Source organism: Sinocyclocheilus rhinocerous, unplaced genomic scaffold (genome assembly GCF_001515625.1).
Source record: "Sinocyclocheilus rhinocerous isolate Xijiao unplaced genomic scaffold, SAMN03320098_v1.1 scaffold558, whole genome shotgun sequence".
In the NCBI taxonomy this organism is placed as follows: Eukaryota; Metazoa; Chordata; class Actinopteri; order Cypriniformes; family Cyprinidae; genus Sinocyclocheilus; species Sinocyclocheilus rhinocerous.
Window position 1 is genome coordinate 826,015 of NW_015634502.1, and position 10,622 is coordinate 836,636.

Below are 10,622 nucleotides of genomic sequence, written 5' to 3' on the forward strand. Positions count from 1 at the left end.
TCATGCATTTTAAATGTTTAAAAATGTGGAAACCACTCATTGCATCACACCGTCTCCTGACTGCATTATTATTTGTAAAATAGGGGCTTTATGGAGTGTGTGTATACATGGTTATAAGTATAACCGTTAATATTTCATTAATTTAGGGAAATGAACAAGTGTCTTAGCCCTCAAGGGACTATTTGGCCAACCAGCTTATTCCTGCTTGAAAAGCAAAATGTTATTGATGGTGTAAAAAACATCAACTTTGAAGCACATGTGATTGATGGACTAGCATTACTCAACATTACTTACTACCTTACAGCAACACTACATTCAATGAAGGTAAAATAGTAAAAAAAAAAAAATAATTGTTTATTTAAATGGAACTGGAACCGGAATCGAAACCGGAAAATTTCTAACGATACCCAACCCTAATGATATCAAAGTATCACGAGAGCGGTTCTAGAGCATATTTTAGCGCATAGTCTTACCGTCAAAAATAGGCGAGATGCCTATCTTTAGCAAAGCGGAGCACTTCTGAAACGTGCCGCGGCGCAGCTGGTGTAAACACAGTTATTGTGTTTAGAGACTAGCTCTGGTGGCCGCGTCGGAGCCACAACACGCCGCAGACGCGTGCAGTGTAAATAAAGGGTAAGTCACTCTCGCGGTATTTGATGTCATACACCGATCGGTCTGCTTCAAGTCAAACACACAGCTGCTGCTGCCACCTTATGACAATAGATTTACACTTCGAATTAGGTAGTCTGTCATCGATGACAGTAGCTCATTGGAAAAGGATGGAAAATGCCCTTCATTTTGTTTGCACTAATAAATGCTGCAGCCTGCCAGCTGCAATCACCAATAAAACATTAAACAATACAAATTTATCGTCATAAATATCGTTATCGCAAATATTCTTGAAATATTGTGATATAATTTTGAGGCTATATCGCCCACCCCTAATACATATAAAATATCTCTACAGGTAATTCATTAGTCACAATCAAGCCATTTTTGGTCCTTGCTGCAGCCAAAATGACAAAAATAACATATTCTTTATACATACATATTAGATATTTACTCATAGAACTACTGCAACTACTACTAATAATAACAATTGTTAAAGACATAAAGAACGAGAAGGTGTCAAAACTTAAACACCTATTTGTACATATTATTTATTCTTTTATTAATTTAGAATAATAGTAAAGTCATCAAAATTATTAAATAGCACAAATGGAAGTACGGAAATAATGCAGTGGCCAAAACAAGTTAAACAAATCAAATCTTATATTTTAGTTTGTTCAAAATTGCCAGTCTTGGCCTAGAGTACATCTATTTAGACACAAGGAAAAAAAAAAGTCATATGTATCTAAGCAATTTTGTGTTAAGGGTATGTGTATGTATAATGATGAAACTACACAGCCTAACATCCCTTATGTTCCCGACTTCAGGTAACGAAGATCTTTCAGAAGAAGAAGACATCTGTGACGTACAGTTTCAGACAGTCTTTTCCCCTGGTGGAGATGCAGGTTCATATGTTCCAGAACTCCTGTAAGTATATTCATCCCTCCATCTGTCTGACCATCTGTCCCTCCTTCTTTATTTATACTATCACTCCATCCCAGCTCGTTTACACACTCTGCTCTCATCCACTCCATCACTCCATCTCATCGCCGTGCTCTCTCGTTACCCTTTCCTTGCTTTCATGTAGGTGGTGTTTTGGTTTCTTAGCAGCATATGAAGGAGAAAAAGAAGTCTTATCTGAAAATCCTCACCCTCTATTGTGGCTGTGCTGTTAATTGGGAACGTCTGTGGAATGTCTGTTTTCTATTTATCTTAATCAGTGTTTGTTTTGCACTTGTTTTCCACTAAAAAAATATCTACACATCTTTAAAAGAAAATAAATTAGCTTGAAGAATTATTCCACATGGTTAAGACCATATATTTTGAATGAAATATATCTTTCCTACACATTGACATGCTGAAGTACAGTACTTGTGTGTATCTGTGGATTTTGTCAGAATGAAGGATCTATAACTAATTACATGAGACACAGCACATCCCTCTTTTCTGGGTCTCTCTAATTTGACTGCATTTACCCTCTCTCTGTCCCTCTCTCTCAGACTATCCTCACGGTATCAGACTGACATCAGCGATGCCCGGCAGTGAGCGTAAGGTCCTGATTGTGTTCAATGCGCCAAGCCAGCAGGACCGAACGCGCTTCACCAGCGACCTGCGTGAGAGCATCGCGGAGGTTCAAGATATGGAGAAATACCGTGTAGAGTGTAAGAAATCCTTTAATGTTACCTGTTGTTTCACACATGACAGATCAAAAGCATGAAGTTCCTTTCCTGTTTGCAAGCTGAAATTTCTGAAATTTGCTGTGTATCTGATTAATTATTAATTAGGGTTATTGTTCATTATGGTAATAGTCTGTTTTTGCCAGCATTAACCCCTGGTCTCTCTTCTCCATAGCTGAGTTAGAGAAGCAGAAAGGTGTGATGCGTCCAGGGCTCCTGAGCGGAGATGGGGGCGGGGTTGGCGGAATAAAGACTGAAGCTGTGAACGGCACTCTGGGTAGGCCCAGTCTGGATGACACGTACACAGCAGGGGAGGGGCTTAAACGAACAGCACTTAGCTCCTCACTGAGAGACCTCTCTGAGACAGGTACAACACACATTCACACAAAAAAAACTCCATTCTATTTAAACTACAGCTGTCAGTTTTATGTGTTCATTTAATGGAATTATAGCATAAAAATGCAGTAAGTATTAGCACATTTAATTATGGATGCTTTATGGATTTCTGTGGACTGTAGGCAGCTGACAGACCTATGTTGTAAAACAAACAATTTGATTTCTTAAGCCACTTTTTTCTATTCATTGCTTTTTCTTGTTTGCCACAGTGTAATGTCTTTTTAGTTTCACTCAAATATGGACATTAATTAATTGGATTAATTACAAATAAATTAGTGTATATTATTTTTATAAACTATTGATAGCTCTAATTTAAATTTGTTTTTGGCTTCTCTTTATTGGGAGAAATATTTATAATTCCACCATAGTTTGATCATGAAAGGCGTTCTGTGAGTGCTGAAGCTGAACTATAGAAGTGCTGAACTTCTATAACCAAGTACAGTTTGACAGACACTGCCCTCTAATGGCACATTATGTCCTTGCGTAAGGCTTTTTAAACAAGTGTCTGGGGAATAGCATGCTCATAATTTTTTGCAATGATTAGTATGTACACTGTCACAGTATGCAAAATTTCTGTATGCATATAATGTACAGATGATACATTTTTTAAGATGTGCAGTATATAATGGAGCAGACTCCGCGAAATACTGTATCCAACAATACAATGATCTTGACTTTGACCTTCTAAGTAATATCTGCCAAATGTTTTTTTCTTACTCAGTGTTTGATGGGGTTGCCAAGTGCTAACATATTTTTACACAAATTATATAAAAATACAAAATAGCCATTTTATAGAGGATAACTCGCAGAATTAAATGTAATGTGGTCATGTGACAAACACTACTGTTTTAAATGCCATCTAAACACAGCCAATATCAAGTTCAGTGATGTGAAGTTGAGTTTTGTCAGGAGACATTTATGTACACAATTTGTAGATATTTGTTCATTGAAAATGGATCATCCAGGGCCAAACACCCAGTATTGATATTTTAGAAGATGTTTTCTCCATGACCTTTGACCCTGACCTTGCTGTGCTTGGTTGGATACAGGAAAGCGAGGCCGTAGAAACAGCGTTGGCTCTTTGGATAGTACTATAGAAGTAAGTCAGGCAGATCTGCTAACGGCTTGTAATCATAATAAAATTTAATTATCTTGTGTTTCAGCTTTCTTAAATGCATGAGACCTCTGTGTTTAAAAACATTGGCTTTGCATGAATTTTTGATTGTTGTGATGCAGTTCAGCATGTTTTAATCCGTATTGTGTAAAAAACTTAATTGGTGTTTGCTTTGCATGCAGTATTTGTAATATGTTATGCCTGGTGCAGTTGCTTATGACTAATGCATTGCTCTGGTAAATTAATGGCCCCAATCAGTGTCTGAGAGCTGCTTCAGTTTTAGAGGTTTAGATGCATGTTTAAATACATGTAAAATGAGTGAGATTCTATAATGAGGAAGCTTTACTTTGTTATCTGACTGATTTTGTGGCTTGTGAAAGTGACACTGTCATTTCTAACTTTGGTAAGTTGTTTGAGTCTGTTTGTATTTAATGCTGAAAAGCTTTTTGGGTTGTCACTGAGCAGGAGATGTGAGTACAGTGATGTTTCATGTCTTGTGTGCTTGTACTTTTAAGTATCAAGATCAATTGTTGCTCTGTTTTGTTTTTTTGTTTTTTTTTAGATGTGCCATTACAAAAATTCTGGCTGATACCAATAAACTGATAATTATGTTCATGTTATAACCATTTGCTGATAAATGGAAATCATTCAAATGTATTAATATAGTACAGAAATTAAAAGTACACATTAGAAATAAAATATATTAATTTCAAATTCTGCAAGTGAATTCAGTCATTACATTAACATTTAACAGTAAATTATTGGTGTTTTTAAATATAATCTTGTAAATCATATTGTTTTTACACTGTACTTTGTACATTCACTTGTTTTAGTGTTTTATTTTTCTCTTTTTGTAAATTAGAAAAAAAATTGTATAGAATTTTAATAGAGAGCCAATTGGTAATTGCATGAAAATCATTATCTCTTATAATGAATTTTAATATTGGTGTGTTCTTGAGAAGTAACATGCATTATTTATTTGAAAAAGGTATCTGGGGAATGCCTGTCACTTGTAACTCATAAGTTCTAAGACTGGCCATCTACTCAGATTTCCAGTGTAATGACTGTCTGGCTTTGTGTGTTTGTGCACACTGTAGGGATCCATCATTAACAGTCCTCAGCCGCATCAACGCTTGCCCATAGGGGGCGCCGTTCCCGGCTGCTATGGGCTGGAAGACTACCGGCCTCACCGCCCCATCCTGAGCCCCGGAGTAGGGGTGGGGGGTGGGCCGGGGCAACTTCACAACGCCGTAGGCAATATGGGGGGAGTCCCTGGCATCAGCAATCGAGGTGGGGGTCCGGGGAGCAGTTCTGGCGGGAGCAATTCCGGTTCCTTCCTGGGCTCCCTGTTTGGGAGCAAGCGCGCCAAACCCCCTGCTCCCCTTACTCCCCCCGGGCCACATTACCCGGCCCCCGTGCCACCTCCTACTACAGGAGGGCCGCCACCTCCGTCCCCCTCCGCCCTCAGCCAGTCAGACCCCGGTGGGCCATCCAAGATCCAGGCCCTGCATGCTCAGTACTGTCACAACAACTTTGGCCAGCCTCCACCCCCCTACCACCATCATCATCAGTACTACATGCAGGCCGTCGCCCCTGGCCATCCGCCCGCTATCCATCATACCCTACAACGAGGGTCCCTCCCACGGCGCGGGCCGCCCGCTCCTTCACACGCCCAGTTCCAGCAGCAACTATCCCATCATGCTATGCAGCAAGGCCGCTACAGCAATATGGCCTGCACCCCTCCGCCTCTGTCCCCGCATTCGCCCAATTCCCCCATCGCCCCTTTCACCTTTTACCACATGCATCCCAATCCCATACGCCACGTACGGGTGCCCGGTCCTACCGGCAAGCTTCCTCTCACCCTGTCTCACTCTCAGCCCCACCCTCACGCCCACTCCCACGTTCACTCTCATACCCACAGCCATCCAGTACACGCCCACAGCCCACACCCCTTACTGGATCACTCCGCCCATCAAACTCACTTCGTTTTCTCGCCGCCCCCTCAGGCGCCATCCGCCATCACCGCCCGCTACATACCCCAGGGCGTCGCCCACTACATCCCACAGTATCCACCCCTCTCCTCCATTCCACCTCCTCCACCACATTCCCCGTTACCTCCTCCTTCATCCCCACATACCCCCCTGACCCCTCTTACCCCGCTCTCCCCGCTTGCCCCGCAGCTCCCAGGACACATGGGGCTGCATTTGGGTGGCCCAGGGGGTGGAGGAGGAGGTGGAGCCAGCAACAGCAGCACGGTCGGCAGCTCCAAATCCAAACCTATCAACCGCATCAGCACGGTGGTGTAAGGGTGAGCCGCGGCAGAGGGCGCAGGGTCCCAACGCGGAGGAGCCGGAGCCCAGGCAAGCGGAAGCACACCATACTCAGACTCTGTTACTTCCATATCCGCTTCCCTCACGTGTAGGGCGGGAATCCTGGCCGGCTACATGCTCATTGCTAGCCTGAATGGCATCTTGCTGTTGGCTGCCATTCAAAACAAAGGCTGTGTAACAGCATCAAATCTCCGACTGAAGATCTAAGAAGCCTAATGGAGACAGTGGTTAAGCAAATGAAGTGTATTTTAAGAGTTCGAGTTGAAATTGACATGCATGGCTGCCAAAGGAAAAGGTTACAGGGAGAAAGGGGGTGCCAATTTAAGTCGGACTGATGATCTGGAGTTTAAGAGACCAAGTTTGACTGTACAGAAGTCAGAAGACGACAATGGTGAACTCTTTAAACACTCAACATGGAAACAAAACTGGACAGATGAGTGCAAAATATAAAAGAAACTGAACTTTCATTCATAGTCTTTTCAGTTTTCATGCGTCTCAGATGACAATCATTTCAGGGTCAGTCAGAAAATGTTTGCTTGATTCATTTCTCAAAATTGACAAATGTATTCCTCAGCACATAAGAAGGGCCAGCATGCACTTGGGGGGATGCCAAACACTATGTTTTAATCATTTTAAAAGAGACTTTTATTTTACCCTGTGAGTGAAAGGACAGGATGGGAACTGCTGAGAAAACTTGCATCACTACACAGTAAAAAACAAACAAACATTATTTTGAAACCATCTGAAGAATGTTTTGTGGTTTTGTCTTGAAGAAGCTGGGCATCCGGTTTGCAATAAGTCAGCCATAACAGTAAAAAACACTTTTTTGAAGACCTCAGTGAAGTCAAGATGTCATTTGCGCCAAACAGAATGTGTAGAAAAAGATTTAAAATTGTTTGGTAGATATTTTGTTCTTTTGTTTTGTTGCTATTATATAAGACAATTAAGCATACTAACCTAAATGCAACGTACACAAAAGTGTCATGACTAACGGCAACCAATAATGAGGACATGGATCTGTTTATTTCCTGCCACCTGTTACCTCAGCATCTCTCTTTCCCTTTTAGCGTCACCATTTCACTATTATTTTCATTTTTACTACTTAAACAGTCTCACCTGACCAATGAAACATGTATATTTGGCAATTCATCATTACATAACCTTAGTGCCTACTGTAAAGGTTTGTCATTGGAGGTTTGAGATCAGTGTTATATTTTCTTTGGATGGCCTGTTGAAGGAGCAGGGTGTTTGCATAGAGTGTCATTGAAATTTTGAAGTAAAATCTGTACTTATGGGCTTGGTTTTGTACAGCTTCGATGGTCAAAATGTGTTACAGATATCATAAATATTTAGAAGTAACTGAATTTGAAAAAGAACGTCTGGATATGGGTAATTGTAATGGGTGACTTTATTACTATTATGATGTCAAATACTACTGATATAATTCTTGCTATTTTTGGTGTAAAAGCTACTAATATAATACATGGATATGTTTTAGCAGAGTGCCGTGCTGAGTGTTTTCTAAGAGCTTTTTTTTTAGACAGACCAACAGGCTAGGGTTTGTGTGTGTGTGTGTGTGTGTACAATTAATGTTTAGCAAACTAATTGGACTGCTAATTTCAGGTAAATGTTTTGCTGCAAGTTTGTAAAACTATATCCACATAAAAGCTGTATGATCCGTGTAAAACTCGTTGCCAGAAGCCATACATACTTGAGCAACTCACTCGTTTAATATTGTGAATTTACGCTGAGTTGCATGTCCAATGTCAGTGCCCTCTTATTTTTTTTTTTTATATGAAAGCGTGTTTAGGGAACTTACATTCACACACACGCACACACTCATTCACACTGAGAAGCTGTAAAAGCATCTTAAAATGTGAAGATCTTTTTGCTAAAATTTTCTGGTTTTGCACATACACAAGTTAAAGATCATCAGTGCCTAGTATCCAAAGCTCCAATACCATCTGCGTCCCTCCAAACAGCCCCTCTATCTTTCCTTACTTCTCCCCTAGACAACCAAAATGGGCCATTCTCTCTCCATTAAGCAGAATCATTCACAGTATTACATTAGTGATGTGTTAGTGTTGAGGAGTTATTTTTATACTTATAAAATTTTAACATTTTTTGAATGTCCTACAAAACATCTTAAATAAGAATATTAATCTCTGCTGCTAGTCCCAGTCATTTATTTTTATTGCTTTATTTATTTTTTATTATTTTCTTTGCCTATATAAATAAAATAAAAAGTCAAACTACAATACTGTTTATTCAGGTAATGGATTCCAGTACTTCAAATCTGCTAGCATTACCCATAACCGGAAACCTTAAGGCCCTTGTAGACAAACAGGAACTCCTTGCCCCTGTTCATAATCTGTGGCGTGATCTGAATTTAGAGGGCCATTCACTACATTTCACATTTTTTTCCTATGGGCAGTATTGCTTCTCTCTAACGCTTTGCTCTTGTGCTTGTATTAAAAGTCCTGAAAGCTGGGGCATGCTGAGCTCAAATGCAAATAAAGCAGAGATGTATGATGTTAAAAAAATATCCAGTAGTTTTTGAGAAGTGTGTTCTGGTTTATGGACACGCTAATGTCTTGCGCCACCGTGCCCCGTGTTGCATGTCTGCACTTAGCTGAATGATGCTGTATAAACCTGAATGTATATATTAGTTGATATAAATATGCCATATTTACTCTGCACTGGACTGGGGAATCAATATCTGGCTGGGAATGGGAACTTGAACCATTGTTTACATTTTAAGGACCTGGGGGTGGGGTGGGGCTTGGAACGAATTGTAATTGTAAAATTGTATCAGTACGTGTGTAAGAGCAGTTCCTATATTTAAAATTAATTGTATGAAGTTTTATTTGTATATATATGTATGAGGTTTCAATGCAGAATTAATTCAGAGAAATTATGTGATAATTTATTGCTCTCATTCTATAAAACATGTTCTTGCTGTTGGAAAGTAGTTTTTTTATATATATATATATATATTTCTGAGGGACTATTTGTCTGTGTGTTACTCTATTTTTGTGTGTGTACAGTATGAATGTGTGTGTTGTGTGCATCCAAGTATGAAATCAGGGTGTTGACAGATTTATATTAAGCATACAAAATTGTTTTATTTGTCTAAAATGTTATATTTTATACGGTCTCAGTAATGCATTGAAATAACCACTCAAGAACTAATGCACATTACACATTGTATAATTAGGACTATTGATATCAATCAACAGGTACCATATGAGTATAACTGTAGATTTCTACATTTTTATCGAACACCAAGACAGAAATGGCAAATGATGCTGGATAAAGTCCTCTGGTCACATACATTTGTATACTTAGAAATGGAAGTTCTCCACTAAAGTTCATTGTGTGTTTCTGGCATGTACAGTATAGTCAAAATCATAGTTAAAATCATGCAAAATTAGTTGAGCTGAACAAGTGGCTCTCATCACCAAACTGGTCAAAACTCTTAAGGCCATTTTCTACAAAATCTTCAAACAGTTTTGAACACTTACAAATATGTTAACAAATTCGTATATCATTAATTTATTCATGAATAAGAATATCCCCTCATTTTTAGCTCCTTTGCTACACTTGTGTGAACCACTTCAGGTTAAATGTTCCTAATAACAGTATATTAAAATGTACGATCTGTTTTAATTTTGAAGCTGGTTAGATTTCATAGGGATCCAGTGTGTGTTTGTGCTTCCCCTTTTGCTGGTGATTAGTATGTGTCCACACTAGGCCTCATAGGCTTGTGAAAGTCTCTCCGTGATAACTTAGGGTGTTATGGAAAATAATTACCATACATTCAAAGTTAAAAAGCACAATGTGGCTTAAATTGTGCTTTTGTCGTATTTGGGTCATAATGAACAGTACAGAAGAATAGTGTAATCAGACCATCACAAACAAGCAGTATAAATGTTCAGCACCACATCTCTGTAGGAAAGTTTAACATGATTGTGTCTGCACAGGTTAAGCACTTATATGATGTTGTAGTCAGAGCAGTAAATTGTACAAAAATCTTATTGTTATTCCATCCCCCCATTATTCTCCATGAAAATTCAAGAGTTAAGAAATTGAATCATTGTTTGTCTTTTGTGCAGCTGTGAGGAAGTTACCGATTGAATTTCATTTGTCCAATGTGTTTGCTTGCAACGAGCAGATTTTGACTGAGACCTGTCTGCCTGTACAGTTTGTGGTGTATGCGTTGTGCTTGTCTGTGTACGTTCAGTCAACATTCATAATCTTCTGAGTGTCTTTGTCACTCAGCCATGCGCTGTTTTCAGTTTAAAGTTAAACAGAAATCCTCAAAAGCAGACGTTTGACCTCAGAGGAGTGATCATGTCTATTGAGAAGCAATACAATGTGACATTCATTAATCAAGAAAATCAAGTTTTTCCACAAACTTTCAAGTACTGCCACCCATAAACATTTACTTGATTTTTTTGTTTTCCTAAAAAATCTTTGAAAGGTATGTTTACTTGA

At 39.3% G+C, this 10,622-nt stretch overlaps 1 protein-coding gene across 4 annotated transcripts in view; it reads left to right on the forward strand.

Moving 5' to 3' along the window:
* LOC107745767 (IQ motif and SEC7 domain-containing protein 2-like) overlaps nt 1-6,681 on the forward strand; it is a 76,779-nt gene extending 70,098 nt beyond the window's left edge. For 3 of the 4 annotated variants that reach the window (XM_016559738.1, XM_016559740.1, XM_016559739.1), the window contains exons 11-15: nt 1,437-1,536; nt 2,109-2,270; nt 2,461-2,652; nt 3,731-3,780; nt 4,893-6,681. In XM_016559738.1, the coding sequence (XP_016415224.1) occupies nt 1,437-1,536; nt 2,109-2,270; nt 2,461-2,652; nt 3,731-3,780; nt 4,893-6,101 (1,713 nt within the window). In that variant the 3' untranslated portion in view covers nt 6,102-6,681. The remainder of the gene's footprint in view (nt 1-1,436; nt 1,537-2,108; nt 2,271-2,460; nt 2,653-3,730; nt 3,781-4,892) is intronic. The other variant, XM_016559742.1, reaches the window with a different exon arrangement.
* The last annotated feature ends 3,941 nt before the right edge of the window (nt 6,682-10,622 follow it).